At 37.4% G+C, this 25,697-nt stretch overlaps 1 protein-coding gene across 4 annotated transcripts in view; it reads left to right on the top strand.

The window, feature by feature from the left end:
* The first annotated feature begins 5,920 nt into the window (after positions 1-5,920).
* ano3 (anoctamin 3) overlaps positions 5,921-25,697 on the top strand; it is a 43,464-nt gene continuing 23,687 nt past the window's right edge. Inside the window, exons 1-5 of one of the 4 annotated variants that reach the window (XM_081608251.1) lie at positions 5,921-6,191; positions 20,087-20,293; positions 25,064-25,194; positions 25,308-25,463; positions 25,553-25,653. In XM_081608251.1, coding sequence (XP_081464377.1) covers positions 6,146-6,191; positions 20,087-20,293; positions 25,064-25,194; positions 25,308-25,463; positions 25,553-25,653 — 641 coding nt within the window. In that variant the 5' untranslated portion in view covers positions 5,921-6,145. The remainder of the gene's footprint in view (positions 6,192-20,086; positions 20,294-25,063; positions 25,195-25,307; positions 25,464-25,552; positions 25,654-25,697) is intronic. The other 3 variants (XM_008412041.3, XM_008412042.3, XM_008412040.3) reach the window with 3 other exon arrangements.

Consider the following 25,697-nt stretch of genomic DNA (forward strand, 5'->3'; position numbering starts at 1 on the left):
AGCCAAATGATGAATTGCATTGACATCTTATAACATTTGATTTTGTTTAGTTTTCTGTGTATAATGCAAATTAAAAACATGACTAAGCAATCTGTAGTTTTTTTGGGGGCTGCACAGTGGCACAATTGGTAGAGCTGTTGCCTTGCAGCAAGAAGGTTCTGGGTTTAATTCCCGGCCCCGGTCTTTCTGCATGGAGTTTGCATGTTCTCCCTGTGCATGGTGGGTTTTCTCCAGGTACTCCAGTTTCCTCCCACAGTCCAAAAACATGACTGTCAGGTTATTTGGCCTCTCCATATTGCCCCTAGGTGTGAGTGTGTGTGTGCATGGTTGTGTGTCTCTGTGTTGCCCTGTGACAGAGTGGCGACCTGTCCAGGGTGACCCCGCCTCTCGCCCGGAACGTTAGCTGGAGATAGGCACCAGCAACTCCCGACCCCACTAAGGGACAAGGGTGTTAAGAAAATGGATGGATTGTTTTTTTATGATGTGACAGCTTTGTGGCATCACTGAGTGTTGGAATTTAGAGACATACACAGTGTCTTACAATTAACACTCCTTAAACTTTTCCATATTTTATTACGTTACAACCTCAATATCAATGTAGTTTATGGGATTTTATGTGATAGACCAACACAAAGTTGTGCATACTTATGAAAACGAGGAAAATGATCAATTGTTTTCATGTTTTAATGAACCTGAAAAGTGTGGCATGCATTTTTTTTATTCAGGTCAAATTACTCCTACCTGCAGATCACCTACTTAAATGGACTTCGAGTTAGTGCAATTCAAGAAATACAACTGTTCTGTGCAGGTCTCAGAGGATTGTTAGAAGCAAGCAGCATTTTAAAAATTAAAGAAACTTATCAGACATATGAGATGGGGAAAGAATATAAAACCTAACACAATATGGCTGCCTACGTAAAGACAAAACCCAGGCAAGGAAAGCATTATTCAGCGAAGCGGCCATGCAGTCCACGGTAAATCTGGAGGAGCTGCAGAGATCCACAACTCAGGTGGGAAAGCTGTCAATGGCAACCATTAATCATTTTTTCATGTCTTTATAGAGGAGTACTGATAAGAAAAACACTGTTAAGAGAAAGCTATAGGAAGTAATTTTTGAAGTTTTCTAGAAGTTATGCATATGGAAAAAAGGTGTTTTGGTCATAGACAAAATGCTTTTACAATGCAGACGTTCCTGAACACGCCATCCTGTGTGGTGGTAGCATCATCCTGTGGGACTGCTTTGGTTCTTCAGGGGAAGGTAGGACAGAGTTCAGGAGAGAAGGATGGAGCTAAATGCAGGTCTATCCTGACAAAAAAAACAACCTAATTCAATCTAATGAGTTTGAGCTATTTGTTTTGTATTTTACAGCATAAATATGAAAAACTAGGTAGATACTCCAAAAGAGAGCTTTAGCTGAAGCAAACGTGGCACACTTTTCAGAAAACATGAAAATCATGTGTTTTTCCCTTTACAGTTATGCACTACTCAGAAAAAATAAAGAAATAAAAAACATATAAAGCAATTTTCAAGTACTGTACATTAACATTAATGTATACTGCTCAAAAAAATAAAGGGAACACTTAAGTGTTCACTTAAGTGTTTAAGTGTTCCCTTTATTATTTTTTGAGCAGTGTAGTTCAGCTGTTCCCTTTATCCAGCAGCTTGGTTAGCCATTTTCTTCCACAGGGTGGCAGTATTTTATTTCTTCAAAACCTCCCTGCCTTTGCAGGGCCACCATCTGACCTACATCCCCCAACTGAAAGCCATGAAGGGAAATGGTACCATTTAAACAGTACTGGTCACGCTGCTGATTTATTTATTGAGCACCCCAGTGAAGCTCCCAAACGCATTTAGCTGGTTGTGTGACTGATATTTGACTGCGGGTTGCATGCACAGCCCTTATACCGGCCCCCTGTAAACATCAGAACAGTGGGAGGTTTAGAGGCATGCTGGGCTGCAAGAAAGCAGATGGCATTTGGATGCATGACAGATGCCAGACTTACTCCTGTGAATCCCCCCCGCAGAAAGACATTGAGAAACAAAAGTTCTTCCACAGATTGAACTGTAAACAGTCACTGTGGCAAAGACTGGACTGATTACACAGAAGCAACGTGAAGAGTGCAACCCTTATGGGTCTCAGATCAGGAGCTGCAACTTCCTCTGCAGCTGATTCTGAAATAAAACCTTGTGGCTTTGCAGATTGGATGAATTATTTCTCCTATGTTGTCTTTTGGTTGATAAATAAAAGGAATGCGGCCAATCTCATATTCTTTAGTGTCCAGCATCAAAGATATAAAGTGTCAAAAAGGGAAGTAAATTGTTAAATTGATGACATATGTTATCCTGACAAATAAATAAATAACACCACAAAATAAACCAGTCAAATAAACCATCAATTTAAACAACTCTGATGTGAAATACAATCACAAAGCTGAGCAGTAAATCACTACAACTTATTCAAATAAACAATGCTCAGTGTGTTTGCTCTGCGTTCAACTGGCTCACAACAAGCCTGACAATTAGCAGCCATGCGGCTATTAATGTGGGATAATGAAACTTTCTTTCAACCATATAAACCAAAAGCTGTTGTGCTCAGCTTCTGTTTTGGGGACTCATACACTATTTATCGTCAAACAAGGGAACCCCTGCCTCTGCAGCAGTGTGCAGCGGGTGTCAGCAGCTGAGCTGTGTGAATCCTGCAGCTGAAGCAGTGATTTTTATTATTGATTGCTCTGAGTTTTCCTTACAACCCTGCATTAAAGGCCTGCCAAAGTGAATATAGATCCTCTTTGGGGGGGAAAAAAGTCCACTATTTGACTTTTTCTTCTCTTTTATTAAATTTTTGTGATCACTTGTTGCATTACCATTGTCCTAAAAGTTTAACAAATTAGAAATAAATAATTTTGAAAAAAAACTCAAGGTGTTTTTTTTTTTTGGCTGTATCAAAATTTGTGTATTTTTGCAAAACTGCAATGTGAGCACTTTTTCTTCATCACATGAGTCATGTGATCAATAACCAGATGTTACTACTGGCAAAACAGATGAAGAAGACAGGAAATGGTAGGAGAATGATGGCTTGACCTATTTTTGAATTACTTATTACATATTACAAATGTGATTTTAACAACATATTTCTTATTTTATAGAAACACGACAATTGCAAAATTGTGTTTTTGCAACATTGGTGGGATGCCAACTAAGTTTTGAACGCATTTGTAATGGAAATGCAGCGACTGTGGCTGCAGGTTGTGAAGAACGTTTTCAGATTAACGCTGTTAGATTATTCTGTAATCAGTCAAACTTGCTGTAGATGTAGTTTGTCACCCATAAAGCAATGTGTCATGGTGAGTTTTTCTATTTGTTAGCAGTTTTGTAAGTTATCATACATTAAGATACTATCTACTCTCCCAAAATAAAGCTTCTTGTGAACTCAACTGATCCAGGTTTGTTTGAGTTCATCCATTTGTTTTTCTCTTCTGGTTTTAATCCTTTTTAGTCAAATTCATCCATTAAAGGCTTTTATTAATATTCTGCATGGCTGCAGTAAAATGTTTGGAACTGTATTTGCAAACACTGCATGAATTTCAGGAAAATCTGTTAGCAATAAACACATGGACAGTTTGGTTCAGGCTACCAGACTAAAATAGTCAGATTTCTATTTAAAAAGCTCCTTGGTGATCATTCCCATCCAAGTCATAAAATAAACCGTATGATTTGCTTGATGCATTCCAGTAGGATGCTTTGGTTCCCAAGTTTTCCAACAATGTTTCCTGCTGAAAATAATCACCAGATTTGTGATAATAAGTCCAGTCCTACCAGATCATCTCTCTCCTGTAGCGGTATAGACCTGGAGCTCAGCCTATAATATGGGTTCACAACCTGCTGCTCTGGAGCTACTTGTGAATCTGCTGGCCAACCAACGTAGACCTGAACTCTGTTTTTATATATAGAGGTGCTTTCTTGCAATATTTCTCGAGTTTCACAACCCACTCACAATAATAGCACGTGGAATCATCAATTTTTGCTTTGCCATATTTTGTGTTTTGCCTCCTGATGTTTTATAAGTACAATTCTATTCAACACAATGTTTTATTTTTTTCTCTACAAGTTCATTGTTGTTGTTCCAAACCACTATACCTCTAGCTAAACCCGTTTTATATGGTGGATGTTTATTTTTTTAGGACTCAGGTTTTATGGTTTTATAGCAGTACACAAATTTATTCAGCAGGAGCAACTGCAAAAGCATCTCTTTGAACTGTAAAGGTTTCTGCCTACACAATCAGCATCAATCCAGTCTTTGCACCGGGGAGAAGTAAGAAAATAATCCCCTCACTTGGCAGACACAAAAAAGAGTTGTTTGGGTGATATAAGGTAGTATAAATTCAAACTGCATTCAGTGTCTCTGAACAAGCTTGTAAATGTTTACGGTGATTCAAGGGGAGAAAACGGCGTTTGCTGATTTAAGATTTGCATCAATTCAAACTCCAGCAACAATCATTACTGTCATCACGATGCTATCCAACGTCACAGTGCAGCATCACATAAATCACAGCGTTAGTCACTGGAGTCAGACTCTAATGCTTCAGAATCTGTCAAAATCTGTCAGTAACTGTTTGGCGGCCATACTTTTTCGTCATCATCAGCTCGATTAATGTGCCATCTTGTGAAATTATCAACTCAAATAGACAGAAAGCAGAATACCTGATTCTTTTTTCAGCTACCTTTTTGAATAGCTTTTGTATTTTGAGGAGTTCTGCACTATAAATACTGTGTTTATGCTTTTGTTCTATGCATTTCTTCAGGAAGAGGAGTGTCTGGACCTTTGACTATTGAAGAACGATTGTTGCAGGAGGCACCGACTCTTTTGACGTTTTAAATTGTACCCAATCAGTAAAGTTTGGCCGTGAGGAATGTAAGGCACCAGTTTGATGCCATGAAGCTTATCAGAAATAGCTTGCGCTGTAATCAAATACCCTCCACTGCAAATGGAAGAATGCAGACCTGAAGGAGATGGCTGTTCATTTTTATTCAATATTTGGAAGAGAGTCCAATACCAACTGGCTTCATTCACTTCCTCTGTTGCCATTGCTAAGACTACAGGCAGACAAGGCTATCAGTCAAGACTATTACATTTATTTGTGTAGTAAATTTGAGCAACAAGTGAGTTGATAGTGCTTTACATCATAAAAACATAAAATCTTCAAATAAACATCATACAGTCACCAATTGAGAAACCAGTAACTACATTTCTAAAAGTACAGAAAACGTTATGATTCACAGCTCCTCCTACTTTTAGCTGATTGGCCCGGCTGAAATTCAACCTGAGAAATTGAGCCCAATGAGAGAAATCCGCGTGGAGCACTGAAAAGAGATGAGAATCAAGCGGAATTACGTAGCAAGGCAATGGAAAGGCTATACTTTATTATACACAGCGGTATTTTTATTGTCAGTTTTTATCTTTTTAGTGAAAAAACTAAACTAGTGGATGATCACACTGTGCGCGAGGGAAATCTAAGGAAACATGAAATCTTTTATGACTTCTTTTTAGATTGGTTAATCTTTGTACAGCAATTATTAAAAACGCAGCAGATGCTTAAAAAGAAGTAGACCAAATTATTATTATTATTATTATTATTATTATTATTATTATTATTATTATTATTATTATTATTATTATTATTATTATTATTATTCATGTAACCCTGTGAATGTCTGACATCCAGTAGGACACAGACGTTGACTGACGAGTCAATCAATGAACTTACCCTTGTTTTTATGCGTAAGACGCGCTGCCCCGGTAATTTCCCGCAGCTTAGCGTCTGGAGTCCGTAAATCAGGACGCAGGAGGACGCGTCCATCTCAGGACCTCCCCTGCCGGCCGTCGCCATGACAACAGCCGTGAATGGTGGCGGTCGGGGGAGAGGAGGAGGTGGGCAGGGAGGGAGGAGGGAGCAGCAGCGTGCGGAGCGGAGCGGAGACAGGTGTTGCTGGTGTTTGCGCATCGTTCGTGAGATCGTTTCAGCAGGATGGGAGACGAGCTGACACCTCCACGGGTTCCCTCCGCAGTTTCCCATGCGTTCTGCAGTTTAGCTCTTCCAAACGGGGAATTTGATTAAATACGCTGGAGACCAACCGAGAGCCGCCATGGTGCACCACTCGGGCTCAATCCAGTCCTTCAAGCAGCAGAAAGGTTGGTCGCTTCTGTCATGGTTTATTTATTTTATTTTATTTTATAATTTTTGGGGGGTTGGGGGGTATGTTCTTCTGTTTCCAACTGGGGGCTGACTTTTCTCTCCGTGATGAACAGTTTTCAAGCTGGTGGTGTCTGTACTTGGTGAGAGTGTGACGCAGAGTTGGACGCTTCGCAAGGTCCTTCTCCTGGGATGAAGCCTGTTTCTGTGCGCTCTGAATTATCCAGCAGTTAATGCTACACTGATCAGATTTTAATGAAGTCAATATTATTAGAATTAAAGTGATCTTTGTGCCACTTTCTACATAGTACATTTGCTCAGAATATGTTATATGACAGAAAATTTCACGGTCTATATGATGCACTTTTATAAGTAACGCCAAAGATTTAGAAATATTTAATTAAGTGCAGAGTTTGAGCTTTGGTGAGTTTTGTTTCAACCCTCTGAGATGCAGGAGTAGTTTGTGTTGAATATAAGGAAGAAGCTTTCATTGCAAAAGATTTCAGTTCTGACAGAAATTTTACTGATCATATTATAGATTCATTGATTCAATTTGCGCAGTCAAAAGAAAAATCAATTTTTGCTGAGCTTCTTTAAAACAAATTAATAAAATATAAAAAAGGCAGCACAACCAACCAGACAACTAATTTTAACTGACCAGCTCAAATTGGAGATCACCATGTAAAATACTGAAAAGCTACGACTTGATGCAGTTTTCTCATTCAATAAAATGCAGCTAAAAACTTGAAAAATATGAATTTCCTTCTTGAATGCTGTGGAGATGAAAGTGAGAGGATGAGGATAAATTATATGAGAGATCTGAAGTGAAGTAAAAATCCTGAGAGCTTCATCAACCCTGAGACACTTGGTTCCTGAAGTGTTGCAGGAACACAGACATAGTGTGAGAAATGTGGACACATTGCAATAACTTCTTGGAAAATCTCTTTTTAGATCCATCTCTATTAAAAATATTTTTATTTTCAAATTCTTTATTGTATTTGTAAAAGTAAGACAATAGCAATCATTTGTTTGCAAAAATTGTGTAACATAGTTGCAGAATAGACAATGCACTCAGCTTAAAGGATTAGAAAAGCGGCATTTGATTTAAAAACATATTTAAGTTAAATTGTAATTTTATTTAAAAAGGCAGTAATAAATATTCCAAATATTAAAGACTATAAAAGTTATAAATAACAGAATAAATTGTTGAGAGAGAACAATTAAAAATCCGTAAAATGCGCAAAATAAGTCTCGAGTGTGAATGCTTTTTAGCGTAGCATAACATTGCCATTACTTTGTTTTCTATTAAAATCAAAACTATCACCTCAGTCTCTTTAATGCGTTATAGTTCAATGAATAAAGCAAAAGAATTAGTCAAAACCAGGAGGTGAAAGACATCCAAGACAAATGAAAATCAACATCAGCCAGGAAAAAATAAGACATTATTGTCTTAACATGACAAAACATGTAAAATTTTTCTTCATGTTAAGATTCAGTGTAAACCTGATCCAGTCTATAAGTAAAAACCCACCCGAACCGTCTCCATCGCAGCTCGATTACACGTGGGGCCTGTATTGATTTTTAAACCAGAAACACAATTCCTCGGAGAGAATTAGTCCTACTTGAGTCCTTTCTGTTCCTGGCTGTCTAAAATTAGAGGATAGTTGAGAAAAGGTTTGTGTTTTTAATGATGACTCAAGCTGATAAACAGGGAGTGTTTATGCATGCGGTCGAGGTGTTAGAAAGACTTCTGGCTTCCCAGGAGAAGAAGCTGATCTGCTCGTGACTGAGCCTGCTGAGGGTGTTAGCTCTTCTCCTTTTCTCGCTGCTTTCTTTTCTTCTTTTTAAAAAAAATCAAACTCCTGGTGACCCACATGCGCACAGAACCACACACGGACTGATTTAATTTGGTTTGAATCAAAAATCTGATGCTTGTCTTTATTCAGATTTTAAATTAGCTTTTTTCAAGAATTGTTTTTTTTTATCTTGTTGATGTTTCAGGGAATAACCCAACTTATTAATTTTATAGCTCAGGCTAAGTCCCTTCCTGTCTTCAGTCCAGCCCACAGGAAACATGTTGCAGCAGATGAGGTCAGATTAATGTGAAAGTCTTACAACGGGGCAGGAGGGATACTCAATAATTTCATAATTGCTGAGTGCCCCGTTAAAGGGTATAGAGAAAGGAGTGAGCTTTTGGCAGCAAAAATCCTCTTAAAGCGAAATTCTAAGTTGAATGTGCACTTCCTTAAAGTCGATCAGGGACAATGTATGAAAAGGGGTTTGATCTGAAAATGTGTTGATGTGGAAAAGCTTTTAGAAATTAAAAAAAAAATCAGTAAATTGATCAGTATAAAGTGAGAGGCAAGTCTTTAAAAATGCGATCACTGAGCTACAGGTCGGCTTTGTTGCAAAAAATAAAACTGTAAGCTCAAATATGCCAGTTTATTGTGTTATTTTTCATTTAAAACCTAGATGTCTTACTAAAGCTAAATGCCAGGCTTGCTTTCATTGAAGCCACAACACTTGTTTCAAAGTTGGAGTTTATCTTACCGTCACATGTTCAGTTCAATCACACTTTGAGAAAAGTTGTCAGTAGAAATGCAGTGAGAAACCAGCTGGCGACTTGATTCAGAAGATTTCCAAACTTTCATATCTTTAAAACTGTGAATAGACAATATTGAAGTGTGAACAGGCAGCACAAACAACACTCCTCAGTGTGGGAGTTGTTACTGAGCATGAGCTACTCTCAGTATGAGGAAGGATTTTCCAGAGGAAGCAAAGTGACCCAATCAACTATTTAAAAAGACAAATTATTTGTAAAGCACAAATAATTATGCTATTCAAAGTGTTCAATAGGGAAACAACACAGAGCTAAATACTCTGGATAATGCACAGAATGTTGTTAATTAATGATGCCAAAGGTAGTTTAAAAATGTGAACTGTAATAATTCTACCTTTGTTTGGAAATAAAAAACTAAAAACAATTTTTAGCTTCTGTTCTCCGGGACACCAGGAGTGATTTTGTCTGCTCCTCATATAAACTAATACAGACTGCTAAGAGAAGGAAGGCTAGAAATAAATACTTTGAAATATGCTAATTATAGTTCTTAAAGAAGAATCTGCTGCAGATCAGCTTTTGAAAACATTTGTATTCGATTTAGGTCTAGACTCTTCGCCACATAATCTAAACTGAAAGAATTGGAAATAATTGCTCATGGCTTCCTGTGTGTCTCTGTTAATTGTCTGCATCCTCGCGGGGTAATTCAGTGCTGCCATCCCCATGAGCTACCAAATATATGACTGAGATTCCTGTGTTCAATGCTGTCTGTTAGAAACTTTGTCCAAATGGTTCAAGAGGACTCTCAGACTTTGTTTCATGTGATATAAAGGCTGCTTTATGCTTTTATCTGTGCTATTTTAGCAGTGCTGCAATGATAACTGTCATTTTCAGGCCTCCATTTGATCCTTGATTACTCAGTTTGACCAGGCAGCTGGAGGAAGTCTGTTCTAGATTGCCAGTTTCATCCCTGTCATTCAAGATGGGTTGCTTACAGCACAGTTTGTTGCTGCAGAAAGTTTTCTTTGCTTTTTCATCTGATGGACTGACTCACAGAGACTGAAAAATCTATCTGCAGTGAAAATGTATTATACTCAACCTAAGGTTTGTTCATTCTTCCACACATATTTTTCTGCCCTTAAAAGAGATTAAATGTTATAGTTTGTTAAAAATTTGATTTGTTCTTTAATGAAACTTATTATACTAACATTGTCCTTGTGCACACTAAATGTTTGTTCTCAGAGTTTGTGTCCAGTTCAGACCACCTGGCCTCTTATGCAATCAGGCAGTTGGTTTTATGGTCACCGACGTTACGTTCATGATATTATTGGTATTAGCTGGTCACCAGTTTGAACTGTGTTAAAGGGGAATATAATGAGGAATATGATGTTCATCCAAAACCAAAAGTATTAAAAAAAAGAACAAACAATGGAGCTTTTTTTTTTCTAGTGTGTGTGCAGCTACCAGTTTTTACACTTTTAATATCTGATAGCAGTCACAGACTCTCAGAAGGTCTGTGATTGTTTTGTTGCTAGGATATAAGAAAACTACACACTCAGCAAAGATATTTTTCTACTTGGTTGCATCACTGGACCAAAACAATCCCTTCTGAACTTTGCGGTTTACATCGCTTATGAAGAGCTCAGAATACGGACAGCAGAGGGGCTTTGTTAACCATCTGTGGCCATGAGGGGCGATGGGAGGTGGTATCGTGATAATAGAGGGAGGGACTTGCAGATGGGAAAGGGAAATGAAGATGTTTAATCTCCTCAAATGATGCAACCCAGTGGTTGTGCCAGGATTGCATAATCTGATCCTAAATCATGGGTAAAACGTGCCATCTGCTCTGAGGTGTGTTTACGGCCAGGCTGTCTGGTGACAGTGAGCCAAGAACAGCACTGCGTTTGGGATTATGGGCTATTTTTAACTTTATGAAGTCACTTTGCTGTTGATTGAAGTACCTAATTGCAGCTACGGTGACTGAATATGGCAGAGTTTAAAAAAATGTTGATTCTCATGCTAAGACGTGTTGCTGCTCTCATTAATTGATTTATGCTGAAGTTGCAAGTCAAATTCACACAAATTTGGTTTCTCATCCAATGATTAGATTCAGTGCAGCAATAAACACAAATGTTTATAATTTACAGCTAATGAAAATGCTGAATATTAAGAAGGACCAAATATAAATCACAAAATTATTGGCATACTAAAAAGTAGATGTGCTATAAATTACATCTGCTTTGTACTTGGTAGGGGCTCCTTTTTCACAAAACACAACTCCCATGCTGTGTGCGGCTCCAGTTCTGTTGTCTTTCCTATGACTGGACGTGATGAAACATTTCTGTAATGCTGAAATAAAAAAAAGATCAGATTTTGAAATAAAAACTTCAGTTTACTTCAGTTAGCTTAAAATAATCCAAACATGAGGCAGTTTGTGAAAGTCTGTGCTGCAGGTGGTTTTCTCAGGATTTATTTTCAAATTGCCTTGAGCAACTTAAATGTTGTAAATGATCAAATACTTTGAAAAGGTTTATTCTGTTGTTGTTTGTAGCCTCTTTCTGTGGGTCATCTCAGGTCACACTGGGTTTGTTTTTCTTGGTTATAAATGGAAAATCTAATAATCCTTCCTCCTCCACAGAAAATCCGACTTTAGGTGAATTATAAGCCAACCCGCGATCTTTATTTCTGCAGCCAAAATGTTTTGGGGCCCTTTTCCACAAATCATTTCTTTTTCCAATCATTTTTTTGTATTATTAACACCAGCTTGCTTGTTTGATTGGACAAGATGAGCACAATTAGGACAGGATTTTAAACAACTAATCTTTTCATTTTTCCACCGAGCATCAATATTCATTTGTTTCCGGTTCAACTTTAGAACTAATTGTGCAGGAAAAAGCATCAGTTGAATATTCAGCGGATGATAAATGCTGCTCTTAGCACTTGATGTGAACCGAGCTCTTTGGTCTTTGATGTGCTGCCAGGTGGAGGATAAAAAACCCTCCAACTGCTCGCACAATGCGTCTGCAGGCGAGGCAGCTGGCCTAATAATGGGACTGGAAGGGAGCGGAGCAGAATGAGAGTCAAGATTTCCATCACTCTGCAACTGTAAATCAGAATTGTCTGGCCTAATGCTGAAGCTTTTTGTTAATGAGTCTGACAAAAGCATATTTGGCTTGAAAAATGCTGATTCTTTGTAAGCAGGAGCGACAGGGATGGGTTAAAGTCCCAGTTGTTCTCAAAGCGGCACATCTGTTCCAAGCAACAAAGTCGATTAAATCCCCTCCTTTGTCTTTTCTGATGCACAGTTTGAACTCTAGCCAGTCATTATCATCATCAACATCATCATCAACTTTATTTATGGAGCGCTTTAACATCAGACATTGCTGAAGCAAAACGTAAAGATAAAGTGACAAAGCTACGCACTCAATAATGAAACAAAAACTCAATTCAAAACACAATAAAAACCACTGAAAGTTAAATAAAGTAAAATCTAAAAATTTTTAAGACCAATGAGTAAAAATACATTTTCAAACAGGTTTTAAAAATCTGTCAATCTGTCAGGATGTCCACATGAATTAAGCTGCTGCCGTTCAACTGGCTGATTGGCTATTGAACAGGTTTACCTAATAAAAGGCCTTTTCATATACATATATATATATATATATATATATATATATATATATATATATATATATATATATACAGTTATAAAATGTAAAATCAGAGAAACTGGTCATTTTAAGTCGTCTCATAATTTTTTTCCATATATATATATATATATATATATATATATATATATATACACTGCTCAAAAAAATAAAGGGAACACTTTAACATTTAAGTGAACATTGAAGTGTTCCCTTTATTTTTTTGAGCAGTGTATATATATATATGGAAAAAAATTACGAGACGACTTAAAATGACCAGTTTCTCTGATTTTACATTTTATAACTGTGTGTTTGAGTAAAATGAACATTGCTCTTTTATTCTATGAACTACTGACAACATATCTCCTAAATCCCCAGCAAAAATTTTGTATTTATTCACAGAAAATGAGAAATGGTCAAAATAACGAAAAAGATGCAGTTATATCAGAGCTCAAATAAATCAAAGAAAAGTTTATATTCATTTAGAAACAACAATACTAATGTTTTAACTCAGAAATCAATATTTGATTTGGATATAACCCTGAGGTTTTCAATGGGGTTCGGTGCAGTGGGCTCTTCATTTTTTCCGGAGCTGCATGTGTCTTGTAGCGTCCAGCATCATAAGAGTCAAACGTTCATTTGTTCGTTGTTTCAGTGTAGCTGCATTTCTCCATCACGGGCGAAGGAGAGCTATAACCGTCCCAGCTGTCGCAGACGGGAAGCCAGGGAACAATCTGGACACGTCGCCATCCATCACTGGACTCTTTTCACTTAATGCAACACATGAAATATAGCCTCACAGGTTCTGCATCTCTCCGTTCAGGTCACATCGTAGAGTTGGAGGCCGTGAAGACAATAAACTTGTGGAAAAAATGGGTCAGCTGTAAACAAAATATCTCCTGATAGATCTGTGCAAAAGCTGTCGCTTCTAAGAAATCAGAAGCTAAATTTTTAGTATAAAGTGTCCAGATTTCTTTAAAAAGGGAGAAACTTGGATAAATTGAGCTAAATGACATTTAATTGGGGTTTCTGAAATATCTTTGAACTGAAAAGTGTAAAATTTGCTTTTACCTTTTTTCAGGTCTTGATAAGTTTGGAATAAAGACGAACATATCTGGAAGCTGATACTTTGCTTTTATGTTGGGTTTCTAACAAGATAGGAGCAAATAAAGAAATTAGAATCACACTGGAACTGGATCTTTTAGTATCTGCTCCTTTTGGGAGGGACAGTTTCTTATTTTACTTCTTATAAACAAGAAGCCATTCAAATCTTTAGATTAGGACAGAAATAGATATATTTTTAAAAACAAAGTGCATATGGTGATGGCTTTTTGGATTAAAACTGTCTCTTGAAGTCCTGCAAGCTGAACAAAGATGAATAATTAAAGTTTTGGGTGAGAAAACATACAAGGCATGATGGGAAACAACCCAGTGACCTGAATTCGTTGTGTGCGACTTCTACTTCTTTGCTTAAGTTCTTACACTGATTGAGGTTGTTGAATCGTTTTAGGATTGTTTTTCCGATTCTGGCAGTATTTTAAAAGCTTTTGAATAAAATGAAAGTTTTCTGTATATTAAATAAATGTGTGTTCTTCCACCAGGTTGGTAGTAGGCACCAGGCAGATAAGAACAAAGGAATCATCAGGGATACACCAAAAGCGTCCGATTGAAACAAAAATGAAGCCGAATAAACAGACTCTGTTGCTATTTTTACATTTGTCATGACAGCTAAATCAAGCCAGGAGATTCACATATGCTAGTGAAAGTATGAGAAATACAACATAATTTACAAAGCATGTAAGAAACAACAGAATCTGTTTTATCTTATTATCGCAGGAGAATAACTGGGAAATCAATCACAACCTTCCCTGAAGCTCATCCAGCTGCTCGTATCAGGAAGTTTCATGAACTCCAGTCAAACTATTGCTGCTGCAACATTATTTCATAACAATGATATGTAGATGTATCAAAAAACAAACTTTTACTTTGGTCTATTTATAAAGACATGCAGCACATTTTGTATAGCATCCCAACATAATGTGTATGAGTTGCGTATGACATGCTGGTATTTTGTAAAGTGCTTTTATGTTGTCTTTCCTGACAGCAAAGTTACTTTTGCTGTGACAATTCTGGCTCATTCTATTTTGTTATTAAATATATATTAACTATCTAAAATTTTCCATCTCTATGCACAGCTAGTAAGTTTCCCTGAGTGGTAAAATAAATATTAGCAGAATAATTTAAGCATTTGACATGCTGAGGTGACCAGATAACCCCTTTTAGAATTTAAAATCTGTCTAAACAACATCTACATTGTCATATATGCATACACTAAAATTTGGATTATAAATAATAGAGTGCTTTTGTTAGATTTACAAATTGAGTTTTGGACATTTATAAACTTAGACATTGTTTTATTCTCAATGCTGTAGATGTGACAGATTTCACTGATGGAAATATTTGCTCTGTTCCTCTTGTGGGTCAGAGAAATCCCATGAACCCTGCAGACATACAACGCATTTAAAATTTGTCTTGAGTTAATGTAAGGAACGTTATGAATTTTTTTTTGCCCTCATGTCCCACACTTTTGACAGTCACTGAATCTCATACAAAGTCCTGCTTGTAGATGTAGGCCACGCTCAGACAGACGATTACTATTCCCTGCATAAACCTGTTTTAGTTACAGCACTGACAGATTAAATACAGAACTAATTAACCCTTTAATGCACTGTTCTCAGAGTGTTGCTGCTCTGGTAGAAGAGTTCAGGAGCCCACATGAAGAAACGAGGCTATGGAGACAGAGCTCTGATTGTCAGATGGCTATTATCATATAACAGCCACCGATCCTGTGAGCTGTAACAAGACCAACACCGTCCTGTTTCCACTGGGACCAACAAACGGCACCACAGTCCTGTTAGCTCGCTCAGTCCTCATGTGCCATCGCAGACATGTCGAGCTTTGCCTACGTCTGCTGGGATTATCTGAACCGTTAGAGGTGTGTGTTTTATGACACGTATGTAGCTCCCACTTAAGAGCACAGAGGAGGTAAACTAGACTTCCAGAAACAAATCTTTTAGAAAGTAATCCACAGAGAGCTTCAGCAGAGTTTGCTGCTCTCTGTTGTTTACTGCTTTGTGAGACAGTGAAACAGTTTTCTGTTGACACGGAGAGTCGCAAACACGACCCTGAAGTCTTCACTTTCTGTGATGTCACTGCTTATGCTCAGTAATTAGTTTGTTGCTTTTTTTAAGTTGCTACTTAAGAGGCCACTGCTCAGTATTGACTCGAAAATATTGGACCTAATTAAATTTCCTGAAGTGATGCAGCTGAATGTACTTAACGCCCAAATGTTTGTAATGCAGCCAGTACTGAGGACGTCCTTCGATTAGCTGCTTTTCTGAGCTACTTAATTATCTATTTAAACTTCTGTTCTCGAACATACACAACAAACTCAACTATATCTCATAAATCTTTAAAAAAAAAAAATGGTGAAAACATAGTTAACTGCACCTGCCATACTTTATGCTGCGTATCAGTGTTTTGACATGATCTCTTGTTGCCTGACCCATTTTCTATGTGCTCTTTGTTACTTTATATTCTTCAAAACGCTAATCCTCACAGTTCCGGTAATTGCATTACAGTACTGCATAGTTGTAGCAGTTCTGCTGCAGCTGCCAGATGAAAGTTGCGTTTACTGCAGTGGCGATTTTTTTGGTTCGCTGTGTGAATGCGCTAGAAAATAACAGCTGTCTTGTACGTCGCTATGTGAAAATAAAGTTTAGCTTCAGATTTAGTTTGAGTCAACATTTTTAGGTAACACTTCATTTGAATAAGAATGACATAAACCCTGTTATAAACATGAAGGAGTCTTCATGAATGCTTATGAATGTTGTCATCAAGTGTCACTCTGTAAATAATGACACTTTTAATGCAAAGTTTGATTTTTAATGCAAATTTTAGTACGACTTAGCATCAAGTGTCATTATTTACCGAGTGACCCTTGATGACAACAGTCATAGCCATTCATGAAGACTCCTTCATGTTTTTAACAGGTGTTATGTCATGTTTATGACAGCGTCATTCCAGTCTTATGCACACCGAGTGTTTCAATTGTGGCTCATTACAGAAAACTTATGAATATTATAAATGTAGAAAGTTAGAGTTTTCACTTTGATGATCTACATTTTAAAGAAAACATTTGTATTTGGTTTGACTTCTAAAAATTTGTGGTTTAGGTGGTTTAGTCCTTTCGTACTTGCCAAAAAACGTTACAGAAATAACTGCTCGGGTTGAATGATGCTAACTTGCTAGTTTCGCTGCTAACTCATATGATCTTATTGGCTTAGAGTAATCCTTACTGGTGGAATATTTCATTATGTTTCTATAAAGTAGCAAACCGGCTCAACTCTCACTAAGTAGGGCTCAGAAATCAGCTCTCTCCAGAACGTCCTCTCTTTGTCTCTTACTCAGCTCACCATGCTGATGATGGAGGCTAAGATACTTCTTGAACTGGGCTAATTCTTGCATTACATAGCATGTTTCCAGAAAAACTGGCATGATCTAATGGGAGCCAAAGATAATCAGTTATTATTTCTTTACTCCTGCTGTTTCTGTTACGCTAAATGAGATTTTTGAATTTAATTTACTCATCAGAATTTTTAATTTATACAAGTGGATTGTAGCTCTAGCTTACATTAACGGTCCACCTCATTTCTTTTGACTTTCTCAATGTGAGCTATTTCTCACAGTTTTCATTAGTTTAATGTCTATGGGGTCGCTCAGGAAATACATGGCCGCCGGGGCTTCAGGCTCATCTTTAACCAGCTCCTTTCTCCTCCAGCAGTTTGGGGAAACCCCATGTAGACGACCGTCATGAAAATGAGTTATTGCGCAGCTAGCGGCGCCGGCGCCTCGGGGTATTAGAAGTAAATTATAAATGCATGTTTCAGTGGTCTGTCTCTAAAAAGCTGCGGAGGGAATTGGGATGAAAATAAGTCACGTTCCCTTTAGAAAGGGGAGGGAGGCTTCATGCTATGAATATATATTCTGAACTTCAGCAGCTGCAGCTTTACTTGAAGGTCAAGATCAATGAAACGGAAGATGCTTATCGTAGTAATTAGGCTCTGGATTGTTCCAATATCTACTAGACCCAATATCATTCTGTTGCTCTCTCACTGCTAACAACCTTTAATATGACCTTAAATTGCATTAATAAAACAAGGACCATGTAATTCAATAGGTTAAATATAAATGCATCTTATCTGATCTGCAGGACAACTGTATGTGAAGGCATGATGAGTTGAAAGACCAAATAAATGAGGCCATACTTTCTACTTTTCTCAGTAGCAAAGATGTCCTGTCAAATAATACCTTCTATGTCAAAAGCTAAACAAAAGCAGACAGGAGAGAAGCAGATTTAGGTAGAGTGTAATTTGAATAAACCAACATGGTGCAGAACTCAAAAACAGAACCCAAACCTTCTAGATTATGACTTAAAAGGCAAAGTCAGCATTCAGTTTAATGTATCTGATGCTACGTACATCATGTTTCAATGCCATGAATTAGTAAGTATGTGTAGTGATGCATCTTTATGTTGCTTATCTGAAGGATACGGCTTGATGGAGCGGATGTGCTGATGGTGTTAATGCATTGTTCCATGAAGAACGGACATTAATGCCACTGAGCTCATAAAACGGGTGGGCTGCTTGGTGTCCGAAGGGGTTTCACACTTTTCTTTTTCACTCACTTTCTTATATTTATTTAGTTTTTACTGATCTGTTTATGCTTGTTTGGAAAACATGATAAGATGCAATTGTTATATTGGCAAAATAAAATAAAACTGAGTTTTTTATGGATTTATTCTAGCAGTTTCAGCAAGACCGAACAGAGAAACTGATTACTGCGGTGAGGCAGCGCGGTGTGTGGAGTTCTTACTTCAGTGGTTTTAATTCATTGCCAAAATGTGCACTCCTAAACACATTATCATAGCTGCAAAGTGAATACATAAACATTAATGGATGGTATGTTTCATCAAGTTGCTGAATTTGCGCTTGCATTTGCGCATTGGCAGCAGCTGTTTGATTCAAGGAACAATCTAGTTATAAAGTTTTACTTTTTCATAAAACTGTTTGGTTGATATTAAACACTCAAACACTCAGCTTCATCACTCAGCTGAGTGGATTAGAGGCTGAAGAGATTTCAAGTGTTTTTCAAACGTTTTTCTGACGGCACATGTGTTCAGAATAATTCTGATGATTCATCTGATTGGCTTTCAATTAGTCAGTGTAGCTTTTTTTGTTTTTTACTATTTTATTGACCTTTGCTACTTCACTGCAGGTGTAGTTTTTGGAATACCGAGTAGATTTTTATCCAGTTATAAACACACTCATAAATCAGAAGACAAAGAGGTGGAGACTTGAGAGAGAAAAATAACTATATTAAGACAAAAAATAAACCACTGTTGCAAAAATAATCGGGACATGTTTCAGTTAAGTAAAGAATAAAAACGGATAAAAACATAAATACAGGAATTTATGTTACATTTCATAACATAGTTAAAAACAACAAAACACAGAGAAAATAATATTTCCTCCTGCATGTTGAAACAGTTTGCAGTCCGCTGCACTGAACCCCATTGAAAACCTCCTGCTTGCTCCACCAAATATTGATTTCTGAGTTAAAACATTAGTTTTGCCGTTTCGAAATGAATCTGAACTTATTTTCTTTGCATTATTTGAGGTCTGAAAGCTCTGCATCTTTTTTGTTATTTTGACCATTTCTCATTTTCTGCAAATAAATACAAAATATTTGCTTGGAATTGCGGAGACATGTTGTCAGTAGTTCATAGAATAAAAGAACAATGTTGATTCTACTCAGACATATACCAATAAAAAGTAAAATCAGAGAAACCAATCATTTGGAGTGCTTTCTTAATCTTAATTTTTTCCAGAGCTGTATATTGGTAGAGAACCAAAGACTGAAAAGTGAAGGGAAGGTAGAATCACTTTGTTACTTATTACTTGTGAAAAGACTTCAAAACCTTCTACCTGGAAAATTACTTAAAGAATAATAATAATAGCAGAACATGTGGCTGAAAGTGGATTAGGACATTTACACATTTTAAAAACAGTTTTAACAACTTTTATTCCCTCTTATATGTTAAACAAAGTTGACATTTTCTTTCACTTCATCTCTTCTTGATGCAAAGATTCCTCTATTACAGCCTACAGTTAAGCGAATCTGGTTGGTGGTCTCTGTTTGTACCATCACTGTGGTTATATAATCCCTGAAGTGTTTGACCAAACATGTCCTACTTATTAGAGCATCCAGTTAGAAAATCTGGAGCATGGTGTCTAACACTTAGAGCTTGGTATCTAAGTCATGGCCATTGAGAGCATTTTATTACTATTTAATTGATATGTTCCTTTTAATATCTATGTTTATGTTTTGGTTTTTAACACATTGTTTTGCTATAAAGTCACAGAGAAGCATCAGTTCTGTATCAGATTTGCTGGATTTTTTTTCCTTTAGTGTATATATTACAGATGTGGTTTATCTGCAAAATGAAAGAGGACATTTATTTTGTCCTCTTTCTTTCTTTGCTCAAATCGAAGGACTGAGAAACAACAAGCACAGATGCAAAGACAGACTTATTTTAACTTTCTTTCTGCATCTCTCCCCCCCTCCTCAGGCATGCACACCAGCATCAGCGAGATCCTGAAGGAGAAGAGCCTGAAGCCGTCTCGCCGCAGCCTGCCCTGCCTGGCTCAGAGTCAGACGCATCCCATCAACCTCAACCACTTCCTGTCTGTGCCTCTGAGCCCAGAGCCCAAACCAGACCTCGACGATCTGAGTCAGAGCATCAGCACGTCCTGCAGCCTTCTGCCACCACAGACAGGCAGGTCTAAAGTTTGGGTAGAGATGCGGCTTGCATTGACTGCGCTTCGCATTAAAGTTGACCAACGTTGTCGTTTCCAGTGATGAGTCAGAATTACTTATGTCTGAACTTTAACTCGACTGGTTTTGTTGTTTGAATCCCTCCTGTCATGCAAGGCCTGCTGTAAATATTCTATTTTATGGTCTGTAAATGCTAAAGAACATCTGTTGCACCTTGTTTTACACACTGATAAATTCAAACACAGCCTTTTGTGCTCTCTTCTTAACTTTGTTCTTGATACTAGCACTGAACTGGAACAAAGCTGGCAGCTGCACAGATTTTCATGACTGTAGTAACATTCAAAGCGCGCACGCTGATTGTCGTAATCTTGCAGGGCATCTGTGAAACATTCTGTAAAGTCACAGCTGTCTGATGGAATAATGAAGCAAAATCCGTTCAAAAGGAAAATTCTACATTCTCACATGGATGAGGTGCATGGAGCCGCATGTATTCAAGGAGAATTATTCACTTGTCTCATTTCTTGAGGAATATTCAGAAATAAGTGAGAGTGAGAGGTCTATTTTAAGCAGGGGCACAATTTTATTTTAGTAGGATCTAAAAATACCTTCTGTGCAAATATTTGCACAGAAGGTATTCAGGAAGAATCAAGCAGTTGTCATTTCTCTTAAATTTTTGACAAGCTGTGACATTGAGGAGAGACAAGATGTCAGAGAAAAGTATCAGAATTTTTTTTTTTTTTTTTACCTCAATCTGAACAGAAAATAGACAGATGGGTTTAAAAAGAAAAAAAGACAGCACCTGGCAGGACAAGGACATGATTTGACTGCAAGACCTCGCATAATATTACATCCTCTTATGTGTTATTGACATTACTGTAAGTTTAGCTGACAGTTTTATCTTAACGCTCATCAAGCTCACCAGCTGCGCATAATAGGTTTGTTATTTAATCTTAATGTGATCCATCTGCCAGTGGCTCCAATAACAGATGGATTGCATCTGCAGTTAAAGGTGTTTCATTAATCAAAAATACATCCATCTGTTAAGTTGTTGTCGCGATAAGACAACTCGATTTTTCTGTGCTCTATCTGTTTTGATAGAAACCTGAACTTATAAGAGTTTGGATCTTTTTCCTCAGGTTTTCCACTCATTGCCTCTCATTTTCCCATCACATTTGATCCAAACAGAAGCATGTGGTGCAACCGCATTAACCACCATTTTATGGACTCACTCTGAAGCTTCTCGTTTATCTCCAGACATTTTTATTATTTTGTAGCTCTCCAAAGCCTCACTTTCATTTATTCAAAGAACTGATGTCAGCTCTTGAACAGGCCTTTTCGATATTGATTTTATACTATGAAACTTCATTTTTAAAATAAGAGTTCAATCTGTTCCATCAGCTGCCAACTGCCAGCATGCTCCAAGTCAAACCAGTCAGTAAAACCTTTTGATTTAGTAATAGACTATAATTTGTGCAAAGCAACGAGAAGAGGATTTTTCTTGTGCTTGTCTTATAGTTCTTTGGACATGTTCCCTGTTCCATTCAGAACTAAGTTAAGCTAAGAAACTTTAGCACAATAGGGAGGTTATTGTTGTTTTCAGAAGTTATGCTATTGCTGAGTACAAGTCTGCTCTTTGATGAGCAGAAAGAAATTACTTTATTTAGGAGCTACAGGCAAGAAAAATTACTAAGTGAATGAGATGATATTGGTGCATGTGCTTGTAGAAATACTGGGAAAAATAATGTGATTTGTGTCGTTAATGGTCTCCATTCACTTTGATCCATCCCAAAGGTGCACAGTGTTAAATTAGAGTTGACTTTCTGGTTGCAGAAACATAAAGTGTTTTTTTGCAAGGCCAGTTAAGAACCAGATTCTAGAACCAGATCTAATTAAGCACCGAAACCAGTAGTTATGTGGATCTAAATATGTGAAGATTTAAAGGAACGACTTTGTCTCCAGTTCTATGGAAGTAAAGGATGTGAAAGTTACAGTGATCTTCTTCAGGTCACTTTTAACCTTATGCCACTTTCTGGTTTTATTTTTATTTTTTTCATATTTTAGAATAAACCAGCCTCTCAGTTCTCTATCACTACTGCTAAGTAGCAAGATAATCACGCACCGATAAATTTAGAAAATAGTTCATGCAGTCAGTTTCATTTTCACTTTCAAGAATCCAGCATGCTGACGTGAGTAAAACATCTTCTTATCAAAAGTTCAAGTAAGGTTTCAGCATGTTAGAGCCTTGCAGATGTTTTATATGTCCCTGTAACGTATGTGGGAATCAGTCTACTGATCAATCTGTAATAAGAGGATAAATGAATGTTATTTCTATGGCAGATCTGTGAATTTGTGACGCAGGTTTAGCAGTGGTTTCTTGTTAAAATGTGGCTGTTTAATGATAAACTGTTGACGAACTTGACATGAAGAGAGACATGAAGAGTGTTGGGTGTGATAGAATGTGAGGATCTTGGAGGGCTTCACACATTTTTCTTTTAAAAAAATAAAAAATTTTAACTTTAGAGAGTTGAAAAAAAAAATCCCTTTGATACCTAAAAGAGCGCAGCGTTAATCAGCTTTGCTTTGAGGAGCGGATCTGTGTCATAGCGTTTGTTACTAACTGGATGAAACAGTGTAACACTCCATGCCTTGGTTTTTACTCTGCAGGCGTAATAGATATTCCCTCACAAACTGAGATTACTGTGTCTGTGAAAGGTGGGAAACAGCAGGTTCAATTTTTTACAGGTCCAAGATCAACGCAGACATTACAAAGTGCAGGGAAGTTGAAGATAAAAAAAAAAAACGTCTTGAAGCTCACAGAGCATCATTTCTTCCCTTACCGTTTCCACAGATGGTTTAACCACAGCAGCATCGTGAGTCACAGCCAGAAGAGCTGATAGCTGCAAATATATATTTGATTAAATCAATTAGGAGGCTGTCAAACATGAAATGAAGGAGAGATCATTTGTGCTCCACTGTAATGAACTATATCTCCCATGTTAAAGCCATTATGTCTTGTTTGAGCCTGACAGATTGTGCATTCAGTTTTACTTTTGAAAAATTCCTCTAAATTGCACTAATCAGAAATGCTTCCCCATGTTTTGCAGTTGTAGAGATTGACTTTTTTATTTGAGGGATCTTGGACAATTATTTAGTGTGGCTGCAGCTCCTGTTGGTCTTTTTTTTGGCAATGTTCACTTTAAATTTTTAATTTTTTGTGATCATGAGAGTAGAAGAGATGAAAGGAAACTTTTATGCGTTTTTTCACAAGTTGACAACCTTCTGGGATCCTAATGAAATATGCATGATGTTCTGAGATCTAAACACTGCAGTAATACAGTACAACTGCTGCATTTCTAAAACTGTCTTCACAGATCTTTTTTCTTCCAGCTGAATTTAGGTACAGCAAGTCACTCAAATTAACCACTCCCATTTTTTTTCTGCAGTGCTTGGACATTGTGAGATTTTAAACACACATTTTGCATTTAAATAACCTTTAATGCAGCTGTGGGTGTTTGTCTGTTTCCACTTTTCAGAGTACAACTAATTAGCTTAAATAAATGTACTTTTTAATAAAGATACCTGATGTACCTTTTATTCTATCATGTTTAATTTAAGATAGTTTTTGCTTGATGTGTATTTATTGAGCATGTATTCACTCTTGTTGATCATTTTTGACATTATTTTGTTATGGACTCAAACTTCAACACATATTATGGATATTTAATGTGACAGGCCAACACAAGCCTGCTTATGTGGAAGAGAAATATTAACTACCGTATTTTTCGGACTATATGCCGCTACTTTTTTTCCCCCACGCTTTGAACCATGCAGCTTACAGCCCGGTGTGGCTTTTCTGTGTATTTTTCTTCAACCGCCAGGGGGCGCTTTAGCAGGAAGTGAATCATTGGAAGTCAAAATTGGAAATCAAAGAAGAAAGTGTTGGTTTTCGTTGAGAACAAGCACATGCTAGCAGCAGGTACGACAAGAAATTTCTTCAAACTCATATGATGCAACTTTTAAGTTGAAGGCTATCGATCTGGCAGTACAGGAGGGAAATAGAGCCGCTGCACGTAAGTTCGGTGTGAACGAAACCATGGTTCGGCTTTGGAGACAGAGAACTGCGTCCTTAATAAATCCAGCAGATTTATTAGGACGCATGGAAATCCGAGATACCAGCGCCTTATAGCCCGGTGCTGCTTATACATGTACGTTTCCGGTATTTATTTTTATTAATTTTTATTAATTTTTTAATTTTAATTTTATTTTATTCTTTTTAAAAAAAACCTGTAGCTGCGGCTTATAGTATGGTGCGCTCTATAGTCCGGAAAATACGGTACTTTCCAAATAAATATATTAAATGTTTGGCATGCATCAGCATTCAGACATTTTTACTCTTTCATTAGAGAAAAGGCTTGTAAGAGACTGCTATATGGGCAATTGTGATTGTAATGTAACTGGATGCAAATGAACCACAGTCTTTGAGTTTTTTCGTCAGTAGTGACTTCAGTGACCAAAATGTAAAGTGTTATATACAGGGTAAGACTGTTTTACAGAACAGTTCTCCTTGAAGATCCAGAAAGGAAGAAAAGGAGATCAACAGTTTAATTTGGATCAAGAAAACAATGTTTTCTTTCACACAGACCTAATTCCAGTGTTTGTTGAGAGATTAACCAAAGCGGTAAACAAATGCTTATAGCAGAAAGGATTATTTTAGTGTGTTCGCTCTGGTTCAATAAGAGTCTCTGATTGAGTTTGTTGTGTCTTTGTGCAGCAGAGGATGTCAAAGACAGCTACATTGAGGAGACCGAAGTGAGCACATGTGAAACAAGAGCAAACCCGACATTTCTTCTGCAAAAGCCAGTCAGCCGGGCTAAATTAGGGACCCGTGCCGACTCTCTTCAGGTACCACATTTACTGCACGTCTAAATCCATTGATGTAAAATCTGCAGCTCCTTCCTCCGTTCCTCCACAAGTTTTAATGGCAAAGAGATTTATGTGATGCATTGCTTCTACAGGGAAAAAAACAGTCAGACGCATCTGGACTGCTGTTTCGAGATGGAAAAAAGAGAATCGATTACATCTTGGTTTACAAGAAGTCCAGCCCGCAGGTGGAGAAAAGATGCACGTTTGAGAAGAATTTACGAGCCGAGGGCCTGATGCTGGAGAAAGAGGTAAACATTTCTGGTTTGGTCTTCTTGTACTTTAATTTTTTAACTTCTAAGTTGTCAAACTTTGATGTTCTTTTCTTAATTTTTCAAAGCCCTCTTTGACAAACAACGACATCATGTTTGTGAAGGTCCACGCTACCTGGGATACCCTCTGCAAATATGCAGAGCAGATGAACATCCGCATGCCTTTCAGGTACATGGAAATAATCTCTGCAGACTTTCAGGTTTTAAAGCAGC

This window comes from Poecilia reticulata, chromosome 6 (assembly GCF_904066995.2).
Source record: "Poecilia reticulata chromosome 6, P_reticulata-male-v2, whole genome shotgun sequence".
Lineage (NCBI taxonomy): Eukaryota > Metazoa > Chordata > Actinopteri > Cyprinodontiformes > Poeciliidae > Poecilia > Poecilia reticulata.